Source organism: Rhinatrema bivittatum, chromosome 6, assembly GCF_901001135.1.
Source record: "Rhinatrema bivittatum chromosome 6, aRhiBiv1.1, whole genome shotgun sequence".
NCBI lineage: Eukaryota > Metazoa > Chordata > Amphibia > Gymnophiona > Rhinatrematidae > Rhinatrema > Rhinatrema bivittatum.
Genome location: NC_042620.1, coordinates 185,749,716 through 185,770,508, shown reverse-complemented (window position 1 = coordinate 185,770,508; position 20,793 = coordinate 185,749,716). Strand labels below are relative to the sequence as shown.

The 20,793-nt window shown below is 42.5% G+C and overlaps 1 protein-coding gene across 5 annotated transcripts in view; it reads right to left on the bottom strand.

Annotated features, from left to right (window-relative positions):
- CARF (calcium responsive transcription factor) overlaps positions 1-20,793 on the bottom strand; it is a 435,125-nt gene that overhangs the window by 352,438 nt on the left and 61,894 nt on the right. For all 5 annotated transcript variants that reach the window (XM_029606288.1, XM_029606289.1, XM_029606290.1 and 2 more), the window contains 2 exons: positions 12,977-13,097; positions 1,501-1,630 (listed from right to left, as the gene is read on the bottom strand). In XM_029606288.1, the coding sequence (XP_029462148.1) occupies positions 1,501-1,630; positions 12,977-13,097 (251 nt within the window). The remainder of the gene's footprint in view (positions 1-1,500; positions 1,631-12,976; positions 13,098-20,793) is intronic.

Here is a 20,793-nt window from a genome sequence, read left to right as displayed (position 1 = left end):
CAGCTGAGGAGCTGACTTGCCTTGTGGACCATCCTCTTCTGATATTAGAATGCACATTTTCTGGGCGTTGCAAGATTTGGATTAGACACTAATTAGATATGAGAGGAACCAGAGAGCAAATGGAATCCAGATGTAGCTCTTTTCCATTAATTTTATTGGTGTAAATGCCCTGATAATTGGTGGGAGCAAGGAAATCATAACCCTTCTGCCTCTGTTAACATTCTTGATAGGTCAGTAAACAGCCCGTAGGAGGCTCTGCAGCATGATGCATTGATAATAGAACAGCCTATTCTGATGATTTAATAACCAAAGGTGTTGAGGATTGATATTCTGGGGCTTGATGCAGCGAGAACTTACACACTGACGGCAATGGAGCCTTGTGTGATAGCAGGGCTGTGCGTGATGCATCGTGCCTCAATGGTGCCGATGCCCCTGAGACATAGTGCTTCTTCAGGCTGGATGTTCCAGCAGTTCTGCAGAGTGACGCCTCTTTCTTGGACGAGTGCCGCTTCTGTTTACTCTACCCCCTTCTACAGAAGCGGGAGATATTTTTGAGGAGCTCCTGCTCAGTTCTATGTCCAGGGAGGCAGACGAGGTTGCACTTTGGGAAGAGGACAGATTGCAGCTTCTGAAAAACTTACGCAGTTCCTCCACTCTCCAGGCCCTTGATCTTTGAATACGTGGAGATATCCATCCACAGTTGTAAAGCTGACCTGGTTGTGGTCTGGTTCCAGGCAGTGGTAGCACAGCTCGTGTCCATTGGTAATGGACATTTTCCAACACAAAACAACCCTTAAAAACAAATCACTATGGCTTTCTTCTTACAGGACATTATGAAGAAAAAAAAATTTTTTTTTAAAGTAGCACTGAAAAGTGCTTTTTGGAGGCTGCTGAGGCAGCAACTTTAAGAAAAAAAGATATGAAGACTTTCACAAAAAAAAAAAAGAGAGAGATATAGAGATACACCTCCGTGCTGGTGTTCAGATAGAAAAAGACTGAGGGGGTTCATGAGTCAATGCCTGCTTGGGAATTCCTGCAAATGTTCTACTAGCTAGTAGAGAAAGATCTGTGCAGGGTCACCAGATGACACCCACATCATGGCTAATTCAGTCCTGCTTATCGACAGAAAAGGTATTTTTCTACTTAATGCACAATCAAGCTATGGAATCTGTTTCCAGAGGATGTGGTCAAGGCACCTAGCTTAGCAGATTTAAAATAGAAATGGACAAGTTCCTGGAGAAATGTCCATAAAACATTAGCTAAGTAGACTAGGGAAAGCCATTGCTATTCTTAAGCACTTTTTGGGATCTGCCGAGTATTTGTGACCTGACTGGCTACTGTCAGAGTCAGGATGCGGAGCTCAGTGGACCTTGGTCTAACCCAGAATGACATTTCTTATGTTCTTATGACCTGATCAATCAGGAAACAGATGAGGTGATGTGCCATCAAAATGCCTCTTCTGTCAGGTGGTGGCTGAGTTCCTATCTCTTACTGACTCACCTAGTTGTTGTCTTTATAGGCAATGTGACAGAGGCCTGGGAGTGGAGAACATAGCTGCTCGTGTTGTCTGTGACAGTAGCTACTGCTACTGTCTCCAAGTTTACATCATTCTGTTTTTCTTCTGAAGGATCTTTAAAAAAAAACAAAAAAACAGTTCATAAAATCAACTGTGATAATAGAGGGCTCAATATTCGGTGCCATATAGCTGGTTAAATGGCGGTGTTTGAATATTCAGCTGCATTCAATGGCCACTACTTAGCTGAATAATTATTTATCCAGCTAAATATGTATCTGCTAAGTGGTGGGCAGGATGGGGCAGAGATACTTAGCCAGCTAATTTAGCTGGATATGAAGTGATATTCAGACCTATCCGGCTAAGTCAGCCAAATGAGTGAGAAAAGTTAATCAGATAAACTTATCTGGCTAACTCTGTTACTTGGGTATATTCAGCAGTGCGGATGTGCTGAGGAATAAACTAGCTAAATTAGTTGGATATGTTTATCCAGCCAGCTTACTTAGTCAGATATTGTCTGAATATGGACCTCAGCAGAGTGAGGGATATGCCAAAGTAATTAAGACCTGTATAGAAAAAAGTTAATGTCAAACTTCAGCAAAGAATGATTACTATAGAAAATGATCACAAACTGTACCAGAGAACGTTATCCAACAATAAGCAGAAATACATGGCTAACGTAGCCTTACTTTGAAACTAGTGAATCATAAGGCTAAGTCAAAGTTTCAGCCTGCTCCAATTATTCACAACACATCAGCAATCAAAATGCAGAACCAAGACACAGAGAAGGAGTGCGTGTAAACATAACATGAAAACTGGTAACTCCATAGGCTCTATTTTATTTAAAGGAAATGCACACATACGATGAATGGAATTTAATATACAATAATTGCAGCCATAGAAGTATACACACTTTCAAGTGGACCCAGTGACTTTCTAATTTGAATAAAGTTACAAGAGCACAGATTTCAGTGGTGAGAAATGCTTAAAAATGGATTGTGGCTCTCCTTCTTTAGGTGTTTGTTTACAAAGTAAAAAACACATAATGTGGAGATCTTGTCCATCCGTCTGTCTGTGACCTTGTATTAGTACACACACCAGCAAATGGATTTTGTTTGAGAATTAGCATAGTTGAATTTGATAGTTTAAATTTTTTTCTTTTTTGGGGGTGGGCGGTAGAAGTAGTCATTATGTGATTCTGTTTACCTCCATTTCCTGTTTTCCATTCTAGTCCATATCATCATGCACTAACCAGTTTGACAGCATGTTAAAAGGCGTTAACACATATTAATCCATAGCTGCCTGTACTAAAAGGTTTTACATGCATTGCACCATTGCTGTGCATGTTAAAACCTGTTACTGCACATAAAAGTGAATGTCTATGCTAAATGGAAGAGATGGTCTCTGTGTCAGGTGCAAAATTCCATGACAAATGGATTCTACTTTATCATTAAAACCACAAAAATCAAAAGTCACCAAAAGCGCATTCTATAAACTTCATCTAATGCGCAGACTTCGACCATTCCTATCTGATTCTGATTTGAGAACTACTATTCATTCTTTGGTGTTATCACTATTGGATTACTGTAATGCCCTTTATTTAGGACTTCCCCAAAAAAACATTACAACTAGATCAGAACTCGGCCTCTAGGGTCATATCAGGATTATCTCCACGTAAACATATTTCTCCCACTTTGGTTAATTTGCATCTTCTACCAATTAAATGGAGAATTTATTTCAAAATAATTATGTTACTTTTCAAAGATTTAAAAGGAATTACTCCGCCTAGTGTGAATGCAGCCTTGAAGCTTTATTGTCCTTCACGATGTTTAAGATCTTTGAGTCAGGCTTTACTACCTGTACCTTCTCCAAAAATAATTTGGGGTTTTTTTAGGTTTTTTTTTTAAATTTATTTATTGAATTTTCAAATATCTAAGATACATTTTCACAGATAATTAAGAAAATTTACATAAGATTAAATTAAACATCTTAATACCATATCTGTGATTATTTATCTTGCAATACAATCATAGGTAAACTGAGAGAATGGAGATTAAAAAATAACATAAAGAAGCAGATTTAAATAAGTATTAAATCAATATAGGTAATTATGTCAATCCTCATCATCTATCTTTACATTACCAGCACAATGAAGATTCTTAGGATAGAGTATCCAAGTATGATCGTAATTGACTAGATTGATTAAAGACATTTTTCTTCCACTGAAAGGTAATTATACAGCTGCAGGGATATCTTAATAAAAATTTAGCCCCTCTCTGCAGAGCTTCTCCTCTCATTGATATAAATTCCTTTCTTCTAGTTTGTGTCTCCCGAGAGATATCAGGAAATATTCTTATGGCCTGGACATAAAACTTCACTTTCTGGTGTCTAAAGTGTAATCTTAATATGAATCTCTCTCAGAAAGAAAAGAAAATTGCACAATGAGAGTGGCTCTAGTATCAATATTTGTTTCAAATGATTTTTCTAAAAAGTCTGATAAATTCAAATCCAATTGGTTATCCTGTTTTTGATTTTGAGGAACTCCAGAATCTCCAGAATCCTGATACTGAGGTATATAATATATTCTATCAATCGCAGGTATTGCTTCATTTGTATACTTTAAAACATTTACCAAATAGCTTTTAAACAGGTCTATAGGGGACATCAAGTGAGTCCTAGGAAAATTCAATATCCTTAAATTATTTCTTCTAATTTGATTTTCCAAAACTTCTAGTTTATCAAAATGGATTTTCTCTGATCTAATTAAATTTACTTGTACTTTTTCCAGGTCATGCACTTTAGTCTCTAGTGAAAGGATAGAACCTTCAACTTTATCAACCTTAGTCTGAAGTAACGCATTTTTATTAAAAACTTCCTGAAGAGTGTTGTCAATTTTATTTACAGATCTTTGCAGGGGGCTTTCATGCAAGATTCTGTGTTTAAATTGAGGAGTTGCCTGAGTAAACTTACGACTGTTACAGCAAAAGCCTGACCAGGAATTGAACTTATTCTTGCGCTTGTCGTGGATGTTGGATATACTTTGAGTGCAAGTGGTGCTCCAGTAGTTTTTTGGATTTACAGATCTTTGCACTGTGACTAACATAGTCCCAATTTCTTCAAGGGTGAAATTCCTTGGTGTTATTAAAAATATCTCAGCCAAAGATCCACTTTGGATACCACCACTTCCTCCCTCCATTGGGGCCTTCCCGGATTCATTATAACATATTGGGGAATCACCATTTTGTTCCCTGGGGCCTTGCTGTGAGGCCCCCTGGTCCCGCAATGGTGTAAAATCCATTTTTAATTTAGGATCTTCGAAGAGAAAGATCCCATCTCTCTTACCGGACGGCGGCTCTGGTGTCGCTGGTGCACCAGGGGTTAAAGATGTTTTGTGAGTCTGGATAGTCGTCCCCTGCTCCCGCTCCGATCCTACTGCAACTCCACATCCTGGGTTTTTTTTGGGAGTCTTCGCAAAACAGTCCTCGATTTTAGGTTGATTTTCAGATATATTTGGCATAGAAGATAGCTCTCTCAGCTTTGCCTTCCTTTTTGTATGTGGCATTACAAAAAGGAAGTTTTAAAGAATCCCGGTTAAGCAATAAATGAACAAAAGATCAAACCAAGGGCTCCTTGCCTTGACATCAATAAAAACTGTTATTTCCTCTCCATAGTCTCATGGCTACCGAACATCATCAAAATTCTCTGCCAAGCCAATCACGCCAAGCAAAGCCACGCGCCCCTTAGGTATGCACGGCTTTGGCGGCGCACCGCAAGGACGCCGCTGTTATAGGCGTTGCGTTCAGCTCCTCCCCCTGACATCAGCTTAGCGGGAAAATTCAAAAAGAATTCAGAGATTCACCTCCAACAAACAGGAAATGTCCGTAGTGGGTAAGGACTGCAAGGACGCCGCTGTTATAGGCGTCGTGTTCAGCTCCTCCCCCTGACGTCAGCTTAGTGGGAAAATTCGAAAAGAATTCAGAGAGTCACCGCCAACAAACAGGAAATGTCCGTAGCCCAAAAATAATTTGTTTAGATGAATCAAATGAAAGATTATTTTACGTCCAGGGCCCTCTCCTCTGGAATGCCCTTCCACTTACATTAAAGGAAGAGATTTCTGTGTTAAAATTCAGGAAATTGTTGAAAACCTACTTTTTACTCAGGCATTTGACGGTGTCTGATATTGAGCAAGCACTTGAATTCTTCAGGGTAGGACTTTATAAGTAGATTTTTTATAATTTTTATTATTACTTTTATTTTGTAAATGTCTATATTCACTCTGATTTATGTTTGCGTTAAACTAAAATGTTATGTATGTTTTTGGTAAACCGCTTAGAAATTTTCAATTTGCAGTATATACATTTTGGGGCGGATTTTAAAAGGCCCGCACGCCGGCGCGCCTATTTTGCATAGGCCGCCGGCGCGCGTAAAGCCCCGGGACGCGCGTAAGTCCCTGGGCTTTCGAAAAGGGGCGGGAGGGGGCGTGTCTGGGGACGTTCCCGAAACGACGCGGAGTTTCGGGGACGGGCCCGGGGGCGAGGTCGAGGCCTCCGGACCAGCCCCCGGGACCGGAGGACGGAGCGGGGCTGCCGGTGACGCGCGCAAAGTTACGCCTGCTGAAAGCAGGCGTAACTTTGCCGACAAAGGTAGGGGGGAGGGGGTTTAGATAGGGCCGGGGGGGGGGGGGGGTGGGCGGAGGGAACAGGGGGGGGTGGGTTAGGTAGGGGAAGGGATGGGAAGGTGGGGGGAGGGAACAGGCAGCACGCGCTGGGCTCGGCGCACGCAGGTTGCACAAATGTGCACCCCCTTGCGCGTGCCGACCCCTGATTTTATAAGATACGCGCGGCTACGCGCTTATCTTATAAAATCCAGCGTGCTTTTGTTCGCGCCTGGTGCGCGAACAAAAGTACTCGATCGCGCAAGTATTTAAAATCTACCCCTTTATAAATAAATAAAATAAACACCATGCCACAAATGTAGACCCAGTCCTTTAGACTTGTTACTCTTGATTGAGTTTAGCATGAGTGGGTTTGTGGGGTAGTTGAATGGTATTTGTTCAGGTTTGTTATATAGGAAGTTTTTAAAACCATGTTTACTGGTCTGAGAATCCTACTGCATGAACCACAGCTTGTATAATTTTGTTCCACATATGTGTATTTTGTTTGGCAAGCATAACTGTTCATGATGTACTACAATGAGTTTTGAATTCTGTATTCCTGTTTGGAAATTCATAAAATTAAATAGTGGGGAAAAAACTATTTTGCTTCTATAAACAGGGTTTTTCATAGAGAGCAGGACGAACTAACTATGACATGTGGGTGACGTCATCCGAAGCTGCGGAACGGACTCTTCTCTCAAAGCTTAGTGAAAATCTTACTAAGCATACGAAATAGTTCCCACTTATGTGCTACCTTGTGAGCTCCTTAGTCTTTTCAAAGCTTACTAAACTTTAGAGTCAGCTATGCAATAAGCATAGCCAATGTATCCTGTGTTTACCAAGAATCCTATTTACAGGTAAGCAAATCTGCTTTCTCCATCGACATGCAGGCTGAATTAGCCATGACATGTGGGAGTCCCAACCTGAGGGGTGCATAGGGGAGCACTTATTAAATAAGCAACCAGGCCACATCAGTAGAATGAACTACTAGGTGAACAGGCTGTGCAAAACTGATTGCTGAAACTACTGTCATCTCTTGACTTGCTGTCCAGACGGTAGTGGGATGTGAAGGTGTGCACAGATGATCAAGTTGCAGCTTTGCAGATGTTTTCAATTAAAGTGGCCCTGAAGTGATTCACTGAAGCCACCATGGTTTTCACTTGATGAGCCTTGACAAAGTCTATAATTTGTAAGCCAGCTACTACATAACAGCATGCAATACAGCCACTAGCCAACTTGATAGAATTCACTTACGCCCAATATACTTGGGATCAAAAGATACAAACAGCTGAGAAGCATGACGTTGAGGCAAAGTCTTTCTAAAATAATAGGCCAAGGCTCTCATAAAGTCCAAAGAATAAAAACAAGAAGGTTCTTCATGCGCATGAAACCTTGCAAAAAAGGTCGGAAGAACAACAACATGATGGGAAAAGCTGACATTGCCTTTGAATGGAACTTGAGTCGAGTGTGCAGAAATATCCAGTGGTGGAAGAATGGGAAATATGGTTAATAGACCAGTGCTTGTAATTCACTGATCCGGCTACCAAAAATAGCACTTCCCATGTGAAAACTTCAGAAGTTCACATGGAGACTACATAAGCTGAGCCTAATCATCATTAAGGTCCCAAGGTACCCAATGTTAGTGACAGGAGATTTAAAATACCACAATCCTGTCATAAATTTGGATACCAAGAGATGAATGGAAGTTGATGCTTCTTCTACCTGCTGATGGAATCCCACAATGACACAGAGGTATACTTTCACCAAGTATGTACTAAGTTCCAATGAAGTGAGTGAAAATAAATACTGAAGCAAGTCCTTTGGGTTACAAGTAAACAGGTCCTGAGAGCTGGCCTGACACCAGGACAAATATTTCTTCCATTTAAAGCTATAGGACTTTCTAGTTGAAGGTTTCCTGGCCATGTCATCTTCCACTTCTCTTGGAAGAAGCAGATAAGAATCTACTGTGTGTTCAATATTCATGCTGTGAGGACCAGAGAGGACAGATTTGGATGGCAGAGGTTGCCCTCCTCCTGCATGAGGAGGGATGGAGACGTCCCCAGTGGGATCAGAGGCCACTGAGACAACTGGATGAGGTAGGGGAAATCACACCTTCCTTGGTCATGCTGTGCAACAAGAATCATTCTTGCATGGTACCCAAGTCTGGATTGTCAGATATGTATAAAGATAGACATCACAATGTAGCAGATTCTAGAAGCTGCATGGAAACTGCGTGGAAGCATGGAGCATAATCTTTTGACTTTCCAATTGCTCTCCGAAGCAAACAAGTTACTTGGTGGTTCCGCTGAGCCTATCTTGATTTTTGCCCTTTGGGCAAGTTATTTTGCCACAGTAAAGCATAATGTCACTGTCTGTCTAAGGACACATTTAAGCGATCTATTCCAGCCACGTGGACATGAATTTAAAGCTAAAAAACGTCTCGCAAATGTATCATGGAGAAAACATCAGTGGCTAAAGACCAGGCCTCTGAAGATCTGGACACCGCCAAGTTTGAACTGGCCAAAAATACTGCTTATATTTGGAAATCTATGAACACTTTTGCCACTAAGATTAGGTGTCATCATTGAAGGTGGCTCAGTTAGTGGATGCAGTCTGCAATAATTCTACCGATCTGGATGTGATGGAGTCTAGGGTCTACAAGTTAGAGGATTCATTAACTGTTGAGAGAGCTAAAATAAACAAACTAGAGAGTTCATAAAAAGTATAGCTGACAAGATCAATGTGCTCATAAACTGTTTGAGGTGAAATATTCAAATTCTCAGGGTTCCTGAAACAACTGAATGAAAGAACCATGTTGTATTTTTTTACAAAATGGCTGCTGGACCTACTTGATGTGCAGTGTAAGAATTGCACCATTAAAATCAATTGGGAACACCATGTGCTGGTTTGTGCTCCAGCTGTTGGAGCAGGCCACGTGTGACAACTGTGAGACTTCACAAATTCTCAGATTATCAGTGCTGCTCTTAAAGCAGATGATTTAACTTACTGAAGTAATAAAATCATGATATTTCAGGACTTTTTGATTGACTTTCAAAGGAGAAGACAGGTATACTGCAAGGTCAAGAAGGAGTTGCAAGGCCTGGGGATACAGTATACATTAACAATGACTTGCAACTTGTCAGGTAAATTAACAAAGTTTACTTAGCCTTATGTTAAAGCAATGCATAAACTACTGGAGGACATTAAAATGGATGAATTGGTAAACGTATGTGAGGTGTCACTCTGGCTCATATGTAATGGTGAAAACTGTTGAATTTTGCCTTTGCAATCACTGGAAGTTTGTAGCTGAAACACAACTATTAAAAAAGCTATTTGGAATGTATAGATTTTTTTTTTTGTTTTTCTCTATTAGCTCTGCGGACAGTTGTTACAGTTGGTCAAGCAGATGCTGTCAGAATGTCAAGCTTGCTGTGCCTCATTTTCACTAGGTTTATATGACTGTTGCCATCTTGACCTTAGCTGCAGTGTTTTTATTGACATCTGGTCTATTTTTGTGGCAGTGATTTCTGTGACTTTGGTTTTATGCATTTCTATAGCTTATTCAGGTGTGTTTGGGTTTTCTTTTTTCATTTTGGACTTCAGACAGTGACTTTCTGTTCTTTTTGTGCCCAACAACTTGCTGTCATCTTACTTTGTGCTGCAGAAGGATGTCAACAACAGACTTTATATTTGCTAGTTTGCTCTAAGTTTTTGAGACTATCCAATTTTGTATTTCTTTCTTTCTGTATGCTCAGTTTATCATATGCTGACAGTCTTTCTGCACATTATACAATGGCTGTCCACTATAGTGATCTTATTTCTTCATGTTTGTGGTTTACTCTTTTTCTCATTTACATTTTCTTTACTCTAAACAGAGTTGATTATTTTCAGGGATGGTTGGGTTGGGGACCTTGGGGAAGGATTGTTGGCTGAGGGGTGGTGCCATTCAAATCTGTCCTCTCTGGTCCTCACAGCATGAATATCTTAGGTGGCTATATCTCTAGGTCTTGAAGAGTTTCCCACTGGGGTTTCCAGGCCACACTGGTTAGTGTTTATTCCTGGTGATTGTTGAGGTCAGGAGGAGGTAAGATCGCTAGGGCTATTGCCAGACTGCTCTTGGTTTGATTGGGTGGCGAGTGTGGTAGGGAGGTTGAGGTTAATACCTAGAATAGTAGGGGTGTGTAGGGGGAGCTTGTATTAAATTGAGGGTTGTAACTAAGTTTTTAGGAAATTGGGATAAGAGGCATGCTAGGTGAGCAGACTAGTACTGCACCTTTATTGCTGTGTTTCAGTTGGTTACCTACTACAGCAAAAGGTAGATATGCAATCCTTGAATGTTTGTTATACTCTCAGAATTATACACTTATTAATGTTTATGGTCCCAACTTTGATCAGATGGAATTCTACCAGATACTTACTAATACAGTTGCACTTTTTGGTTTTGATAAGCTTTGTATTGGTGGAGACTGGAACATTTGTACTGATTCATTATTAGGTAAAACTTCCCATAAATGCATCTGGGGGAACTCTGAAAACTTCTAGTAATACCTCCAGGACCCACTGGTCCATTGTAATCTGGGCCCACTTTTGAAAAAAAACAAGATAGATGCCCACCTATCTCCTGATCCACATACCTTCATTATGAAGATCGGCCCGCATCCTTATGAGGCTTCTTAGGCCGAAAGGAGTGAGATCTTCCAAAGGAATGAAACTTTTGAGTAGTTGTCCTTTGTAAGGACGAAACGGACAGGAATCCCTGTAGCAGCCTTTCATACTAAAAGGATGCAATGCTACCTTGTCATCCTCCAGCAATCGAGGAAGTTTTCCCAGCTATTCACCATCTACTCCAACTCACTCCCAAATAAAAGAGAACTCTTAAAGGGTAACCTTGTGAGACTGGATTTGGAAAATAGTGTCTGCTGACCAAATTTCACAGCCAGAACTGCGGCTCCCAGTCCATCACCAATCCGCCACCAGACCCAGCTCCTTGTGTCTCCTGAGAGAGATGCAAGCCAGTCCAAGCCACCAGGCAGCAGCAAGAAGCAATTTAAAATTTCATTGCCATGATCTCAAAGGCTTGTTTAAGGATAGCCTCCTATCCTGAGCATCTTTTAGCACTGCCCCTTCCCTTCCACCAGAACAGTGGTTTACTTAGTAACAGTGCATACCAAGGCATCCACCTTCAGGAGACAACTGCTCCCTTGCCTCCGGGTCCAAGGAGTTCAAACCTGCTAAAGTGCACCCCTTTCAAAACTTGTCTCCGGAACATTCCACTGAAGGTCAATTAACCCTTGAATTGGATCCAGAAGGGGATAGGAATAAGATGCTTTGTGAAAAATGACCAATATGGGAGTCACTTTTGCATGACCATATCGTCACCGCCATCCACACACAGAATCTTCAGGATCTGAGTCAACCGACTCGGCAACTCATTTTTGTGAAAAATAACAGGAGAAGAGTCAGATGTGTTTCCAAATCAGATGGAATTTCTCCCTCTTCCAGAGGAGAAAAACCCAAGACCCCATCAGAAACATCCGACATATCATGATGCATTAAATACCCCTGAACATCTCCAGGGATAGCCTCCCTGCGACGTTTGCTCATGGCAGTGTTTGCCCGCGATGGCTAACAAGTGAGAGGCCCAAGCACACGACACTTCTTAGCAGGTTAAGCCTCCTTTGGGTGCCTCCTGCAGAAAGATCTGCAGGCCCTTGAAGAATTCCACCCACTCATGCTACGAGAACAAGGGAGGAAGGGTAACTGTCCACCATGTCACCTTCTATGCCACTCCCCTCCCAACGTCGGCAAGAGCTGTAGTAACCAAATCGTCTGAGCATTTAAACAGTGCTGACAGAGGCATAGAAAGAGTGATGGTGGGATTATCTTTATATGGCAAGCCTCACAGACAAGTACCTGCGCATGTGCACGTTCAAAACTAGGCCATGGTCTTATGCGCACAAGCACCCATGCATGTGCATGCCCATGCCAGGACACAGCTGTGTGGTGAGAATGCGCCCATTCAAGCATGCAGGAATAAAAAACCACTGCCACAGCCTATCACACAGCTGACTAAGCCAAGCTTGAGAAGCAGTGCCTAGCCAAAAGCTGCCGAGCCCGAGCCGCCGCCACTCATCATAAACTCCCCAGAAAAGTGAGGGGGAAAAAAATGGGTAAGAGGTGCAGAGGAAAATTCCGAGGAAGAGAGGACCCAGTAAGGGGTGGGGAAGAGGGGGCCTGAAACTTCCCTACTCTTTTTTTTTTGTCTTTACGTGAGCTCATGATCAGATCACTGGCTATACAGGGGGAGAGGGCACAAAGCCTTCACCACCAAGCACTCCTTTGTCCTCTCTTCTGCTTTTTTTTTTTTTTTTTTTTTTTTAAAGTCCACAACTTTTAGTCAGGCTTCCAGACTTAAAGCACTCAACTGGGGGCAGGGACCAAACTGGTGTCACATCAGGAGCTCAAGCGGTAAGTCTGAATCTTCTCCTAATCTTTTATCTTCAGTTATTTATTTATTTTTTTAACCACAAGCAATCCTCACAAAGGAGATGCATGTCCACCATCTGCTGGAGAAGGAGAATATTGGCAGGTTGTTGTTGCACCAGGGCTGTATGTCAGTGATGTCAGCATGTCAGCTTTACTCAGTCTCCATCTGCTGGTAGGAGTGCATACCCACTGGTGTGGATTGGCCTGCCTGAGTGCAGAGGAATGAATTATGACAATACAAGATATTTTGTTTTTATTACTGCAAGTATTTCATTTTTGTTGGTATTTTTTCTCTGTACTTTATTCTAACATGTAATACTGACCTGATGCACTCGCTACGTCCAGAAGTTGTCCTTGAGGGATCAAAACTTGTGCCATTCCTGGCTGGCTGGAGGGGATCACATGGAGCACCTGTCCATTTTCTGATTGGCTGGCAACAATCATCTTTAACAATTAAAATAAAATCAAAGTTTAGAATTTGTATACTGCAACCATGTAAGAGAGCCATATAAGCAGGTGAATCTGATTTGCATTAGTGCCAAATCAAATTATCATCACTGATAAAAAAAAAAAACAACACAAACCCCCAAACAAAACTACTGATGGGAAACAAACTGTTGCTTTCATTTCTGTCATATCTATTAATGCAGTCAACGTGTTAACTGTCTGTCTCAGTCACAATGTTTGTTCTTATTTGTTGTGCAAATTGTAATGGAGTCATCAGCTAACTGGGTAGTTCTGATATACTGATGTACAAGACAACCTCTGGTGCAAACATGGAAATTACACTAATCATGGTTCTGTTCTGCATTTAAATGTTCAAACTGGTAACAATTTTCTTCCCTTATTTTTATCAGATATGCTGATGGATTCGCCATAAGCAGTAACCCCAGTCTGCCACAGTTGTATGTGCATAATTAGCTTGTTGCTGCATAACTGACAACCTACCACAGAATTAACATACCTGAAGCTTTCCCAACGCCTATTTCAATCTTTTTTTAATTCTTTATTTATCCAATTTTTCAAATATTACAAGCATAAAATGTGAAATTTAACTAAATGTTACATCACATCTACTTATATCCATAGTATATTTTAAAGAAATTATTTAATCACATCATGTATCAAAAAGAAGAAAAATAACTTTTGAAGGAAATATATACATTCTAATATTTGCAAATAGGTCATAAAGTATTCTTTAAAGAATAATCTTGTATTTATGTCCTAAATAAAGTATTGGATCTTCCAATTACTTTATGACCTATTTCAATCTTTTGAAGCAAGCTAGAAAGTGCCTTCCTTCAGTCTCAGGTCTCTCTGCTCCTGCTCCAGCCCCTCCCCTCATAAGCAGCCTGCAGGGTACAGTGAGGCTTTAGCAGATGAACGACAAGGCGCTTTACTCTCTAATCCAACCCCTTTCCTTGTGTTGTTTCCACCCTTCTTCTCCTGTCCTGAAGGAAACAAGAGGGGAGATGTGAAGCTGGAGTAGATGGAGAGAGCAGTCAGAATGTTTGGTTCCTCAAAGATCTCTTAAATCAAACCAAAGATTATTTTAATATAATTCCTGGATGGAGTGATGTCCCTTTAGAATAATTTCATCTTTATGAAAAGGGTCTTGTATTTGGCATTTGTGGTCAATCATACACCATTCACAAAAATCTGAATGTATTTTTTGGAAAGTCTACAACTGCTGGTGTCTCACAGCTGGCAGATGACTGACATTACTGCTGACAAGTTTCAAATTTGTGCTATAATTCAGCTTGGAAAGACAACAAGACTTTCTTAAGAAAATATAAAGGATGATTGCACTACTTTATGACATCTGAGGAGAGGAGGAGTAACCTAGTGGTTAGAGCAGTGGGCTATGAACCAGGAGACCAGGGTTCGAATCCTGCTGTCGCTCCTTGTGACCTTGGGCAAGTCACTTTACCCTCCATTGCCTCAGGTACAAACTTACAGGCCGATACAGTAAGAGCTCGTAAGAAAAAGTGCGGCAGTGCCAGGCGCCCGCTCGTTTGCCGGGCGCCCGCTCGTTTGCCGCGCGCACAATTTGGATCACATACCGCTCGATACAGTATTTAAATGGCCTTTGCTGCTTGAGCGCCCAAATTGGACGGGTGTTCATGCACCTTCACCAGCGGGGCTGCTGGAAGCTGCTTTCGCCGCCGGCTGCCCCCGGGAGGCAGGGGAGCCGCGGTGGGCGCCTCGGGAGGAGGGGAGAGAGGACTGGGGCTGCTGGAAGCATGCAGTAAGTTTACTTTTGTTACAATTTCTATTTGCTTTAATAACATGTTGAGTCGATTTTCGCCCTGCGCCTTGCTTCGGGAGGGGGGGGAGAGAGGACTGGAAATCCCCGATGCCCGAGCGTAGGAGAACCAGGCCACACCATGTTACTCGCTTGCTGCAACCCACCCACTTATTTGACCGGAGCCTGCCAATTGCTGTCACATCCCTCTAACGCCAGGGTCAGGGTAGGCGGTAAATTAGCGTGTTAAAGACGCGGCAAAACAGTTGGTTAAAAAGGCGATAATCGGGCCGCACGTTACTGTATGGGAGGGAATAGCTAATCCGATCGTTTACATATCATATACATGCCGCGGGCGGAAAGGGATACGCGTCAATTTAAAGAAGCGGTAAAGATTGGTAAAAACGGATAGTGAATCGCGGGTTAGACTTACGTGGCCAAATTGTGGGTAGAAAGCGGGTTAGAAACAGGGTAACCGCGGCCGCGCTTTACTGTATCGGCCTGTCAGATTGTGAGCCCTCTGGGAATAGGGAAATACCTACAGTACCTGAATGTAATCCACTTTGAAGTGCTGGAAAAAAAAAAGTGCAAAAAGCAGATTGCACTTAGATTTTTGTTTGTTTGTTATAGTTTAAATATTGTTTGAACACGTGAATGGTTTTCAATAAAATATTGATTTTTTGCATAGTCAGAGATATGAACTTTATACATAATTATGCAAATTTGTAACAATTGCCACAGAATTTACCACAGAATTTGCTAATTCTTGTCACAGAGACTAAAACAAAGTCTGCTGCAGGAAAGTGGGGCTCTGATCATAAGTACTTTTAATATTATACGAGTAGATTCTATTGCATTCTTATTAAAAAAAAAAGCGTGTACAAATTATTAGTAAATTTATCTTTAATCCAAATGAGTCAGTGAGTTTAAATACTTCAGACTCATACATGTGGCCACTTGCATGGAAAATGGACTGAAAGAACAATTTTGCAACTACATTACATATTGTAGAAAAGCTTCCAAAGGGGAAGGAGACATATTTTGTTATTCTCTATTATGACTGGGTAAACTGAAGCACACGGAGATAAAGTGACTTGCCCATAGTCACACTGAGAACTGGTTGCAGAAAGGACACAGAAAAATATATCCCAGGATTTCTCCTGACACATGGTGCAAAGCAAAATTGCTTACCTTGTAATAGGTGTTATCCCAGGACAGCAGGATGTAGTACTCACATATGGGTGACATCATTGATGGAGCCCTATTACGGAAAACTTTCTGTCAAAGTTTCTAGAAACTTTTGACTGGCCCTGTGAGGCCACTGAGCATGCCCAGCATGCCATGATATTCTCTGCCACAGGGGTCTCTCTTCAGTCTCATATGTAGCAATAAGCTTTAGCAAAAATAAAATAATAAAACGTATCGAACCCAACTCTGCGGGGTGGTGGGTGGGTTTCGTGAGGACTACATCCTGCTGTCCTGGGATAATGCCTATTACAAGGTAAGCAATTTTGCTTTATCCCAGGACAAGCACGATGCTAGTCCTCACATATGGGTGATTAGCAAGCTAGAGGCTGAGTCATTTTGTAGTGAAGCAACAGTGAAGTATTGTTGTTGAAAATGAGGCAGCCGAAGATCCCAGCAGATTGGATGTAGAAGGAGTTGGGATTAAACTGGAAACAAGTTCTTTAAGACAGATTGTCCATACGCTGAATCTTGTCATCCTTCTTTGTCTAAACAGTAATGAGCTGCAAAGGTGTGAAGAGAATTCCATGTTGCTGCTTTACATATGTCAAGAATTGGCACTGAACGATAGTGTGCTACCGAGGTTGACATTGCTCTTACTGAATGCGCCCTTACTCACCCTTGGAGAGGAAGGCCTGCTTTTTCATAGCAAAACTGTATGCAATCTGCTAGCCAATTGGATAGAGTATGTTTACCCACTGCTGTACCTGGTTTGTTTGGATCAAAAGATACAAAGAGTTGAGTGGATTTTCTATGGACTGCAGTGCGATCTAAGTAATATGCTAGCGCACGTTTACAGTCCAAGGTATGTAAGGCCCGTTCTCCTTCATGAGAATGAGGCCTTGGAAAGAATGTGGGTAAACTATGGATTGGTTCAAGTGGAATTCCGTAACTACCTTGGGGAGGAATTTTGGATGTGTACGGAGAACCACCCTGTCATGTAGGAATATTGTATAGGGTGAGTACGTGACAAGTGCTTGTAATTCACTAACCCTTCTAGCTGATGTAATGGCTATAAGGAAGATAGTCTTCCATGTGAGAAATTTAGGTTCACAGGAAGTCATGGGTTCAAAAGGAGAACGCATGAGCCTTGTCAAGACCAGATTCAGGTCCCATTCTGTGACTGGTGGTCAAATTGGTGGTTTAAGGTGAATTAAACCTCTCATGAATCTACTGACAAGAGGATGTATGGATATTGGTGCATCTCCAATCTTGTTATGGTAAGCTGAGATTGCACTTAAATGTACTCGTACAGATGATGTCTGGAGACCAGAGTCTGAAAGATGGCATAAATAGTCTAGTAGAGAAGTTGTGGGGCAGGAGAAAGGATCAATACTCTTGTCTGCACCACAAAGTAAACCTTTTCCATTTCGAAGAATAATTTTTTCATGTTGAAGGTTTTCGTGAAGCTATCAGCACTTGAGATACATTGGTTGAAAGATTGAGTGGTTGCAAAATCAAGCTTTCAACATCCATACTGTCAGGGAAAGGGATTGAAGGTTGGGATGGCGCAACCGACCCTGATCCTGAGTTATGAGATTGGGAGCTACACCCAGGCGAATTGGTTCTCTGATAGAGAGGTCTAGAAGCGTGGGGAACCATACCTGTCAAGGCCAATACGGAGCTATGAGTATCATGGACCCCTTGTCCTGTTGCAGTTTCACTATAGTTTTGGTTATTAGCGGTACTGGAGGATACGTGTTGTGATGCAGTGCAGCACTGCCAGGGTCAGGAACAGCTCCGGCACCATAGGATGAAGTCAGATAATACCAGAGACAGACAGCAGAGGGCGTTGCGGAAGACAGTGAAAACTACAACTCCCAGGCTCTTAGAACCACCACCTGACCCGTGGGTAGAGCAAGAGGGGAAACAGGTGTCAGAGTTAAAGGATAAAGAGTCAGACACAGCTGAATCGATGGAGTTTGAGGAAGGGGGTGTGCCAGCATGGAGGCAATGGCCAGAAAAGGCTAGTTCCTTGGGACAGGAGGAGGAAGGGATGGGGGAGAGGAATCCTCCAGCTCAGCCATGGATACCGACTAACCAGGAAGGGAGAGGCTTTCAAATGGTATCTTAAAGGAAGGTTGAGATGAAGGGCTTTAAAGAGCATCTTGGGTTTAAATGCTTAAAAGAGGGGGTTTTTTTTACTTAATAGTAACACTGGTAAAGCACCAGCTGTTAGGCAGCGGGAGGGCAAGAATACTGGATACTGAACTGGAGGTTCAGGCACTGAGTTCCCAAGAACAGGTGGAGGTGGGGGTGAAGAAGTTAAGACAAAGAACATTTTAATTGCCTTATAAACGGTTTTGAAGAAAACTGTGTCTGTGCACTGTCTTTTGATTGGGGGTGGTTTCACCACCCGCTCCTTCTAAAGGGAACCCTGAAGCCAAGCAGAGACAGGGCCTGCTTAGGCCAGGACCTGGGGAGCTACGAGAGGCTGGCTGGCGCAGGGGTGAAGAGTGACTCGCTGAAGATGTGATCAGGCATCCAGAAGAGTGGCAGAGCCGGGCCGTGCAGGCGGTGAGGCGTGACAGAATATAGAAGGCATGAGTTCCAAGGGTGAGCAAAGGCGTCCCTGGCTGGCTGGTTTTTCTGTTTGTGTAAAGAACAGAATCTGTCCATTTTGTTATTCAGGTGTGATGCAAAGAGGTCTATTATTGGTTGCCCCCAACGTTGGAATATCCTGGTCGCTACTGAGGGATCCAGGGACCACTCGTGTGGTTGGAACTGACGACTGAGGCGATCTGCCATTACATTGTGAATGCCTGCCAGATAAGTGGCCCGGAGAAACATGGAATGTGTTAGGGCCCAGTTCCAATCTGTGCGGCTTCTTGACAAAGGAGATACGAGCCCGTACCTCCCTGTTTGATGTACCACATGGCTACTGTGTTGTCCGTTTGGATCAGAACAGTCTTGTGTGAAAGGCAGTCTTTGAACACATGAGGCGCATACCGTATAGCTTGAAGTTCCAGGAAATTGATTTGAAATGTTGCTTCGAGTTTTGTCCAAGTACCCTGGGTTTGGAGATTGTTTATGTGAGCTCCCCAACCTAAGGTGGATGCATCTGTAGTTAAAGTTATCTGTGGGACTGGTTGCTGGAAGGGTAAGCCCTTGCGCAAGTTGTCCTTGTTCTCCCACCAAAGTAGAGATGAACGTAGCTGGTGGGTTACTTGAATTGGAGAGGACAGTGGTTGAATGGCTTGGATCCATTGTGATCTTAAAGTCCATTGAGTTACCCTCATGGCTAGCCTTGCCATAGGAGTGACATGAACTGTGGAAGCCAAGTGGCCTAGTAAGGTTAGAAACTGATGAGCTATTGCTTGTTTCTTTGAGTGAAGCAAGTTTGCCAGTAGGGAAAGTGTGTCTGCCCGATCCCCGGGTAGAAAAGCTTTTGAAAGTATGGTGTTCAATTCTGCTCCTATGAATTGAAGCAGTTGAGATGGAATGAGATGGGACTTTTGATAATTGATGAGAAAGCCCATGGAGTGAAGTAGAGTAATTGTTCGACTGAGAGAAGCCAGAGCTCCTTGTTGAGATTGACTTCTGATGAGCCAGTCATCTAAATAGGGAAAGACATGGACACTTTCCTTGTGCAAGTGTGCTGCTATTACTGCCAGGCATTTGGTGAATACTCTGGGAGCAGAGGCAAGTCAGAATGGTAGTACTCTGTACTGGAAATGTTGAAGACCCACCATGAAGCGCAGATACTTGCGATGAGGAGGGAATATTGGTATGTGAGCATAAGCGTCTTGAAGATCCAGAGAACAAAGCCAATCTCCTGTTTGAAGAAATGGAAGCATGGTGCCTAGAGAGACCATCCTGAACTTTTCTTTCTTCAGAAATTTGTTGAGATTTCTGAGGTCTAGGATGGGACGTAGGCCTCCGGTTTTCTTTGGAATGAGGAAATAGTGGGAATAGAATCCTCTGCCCTGCAGAGTCCGGGGCACCGGCTCTACAGCTCTGGCTCTCAGAAGAGTGGATAATTCTACTTGTAATTGGATTATGGGATTTTCGCTTAGAGGAAGAGGTCTCGGAGGAGAATCTCTTGGAGTTGAGAGAAAATTGAGTTGGTAACCTTGAGATATTATTGCAAGTACCCATTGGTCTGTTGTTATTTGTATCCAATGGTTGTAGAAGGAGGATACTCTGCCTCCTACTGGTAGATCTGGTTGAGAGTTGAAGAGATGGCTTTGGTCTCTGGGAATGGCCTCAAAAGCCTGCAGCCGGTCCCATCTGTGGCAGAGGTTGAGGCCTAGCCGTCCTAGGTTGTCTAGGCTGAGCTCTTTGCTGCGGCCTAGAAGATCTGCCCCTTTATTCTGGAAGGTAATAACGCCTCTGTCGATAGAAGGGTTGTCTAGAGTCCTTTCTTGGAGGTCAGCGAGATGACTGGGTAGCAGAGTCCTGTGGAACTAACAATAGTTGGCACAGGGTTTCTGTGTGTTCCTTTAATTGTGTTACAGCATCTTGCACTTTAGAACCAAAAAGGTTGTCACCAACACATGGTAAATCAACTAACTTTTCCTGGACTTCAGACCTGAGGTCCGAGGCTTTAAGCCATGCCCAACGTCTTGCACTTATACCAGAGGCCGCTACTCTGGAGGCTGTTTCAAAACTATCATAAGCGGCTCAGACTTCGTGCTTGCCAGCTTCAAG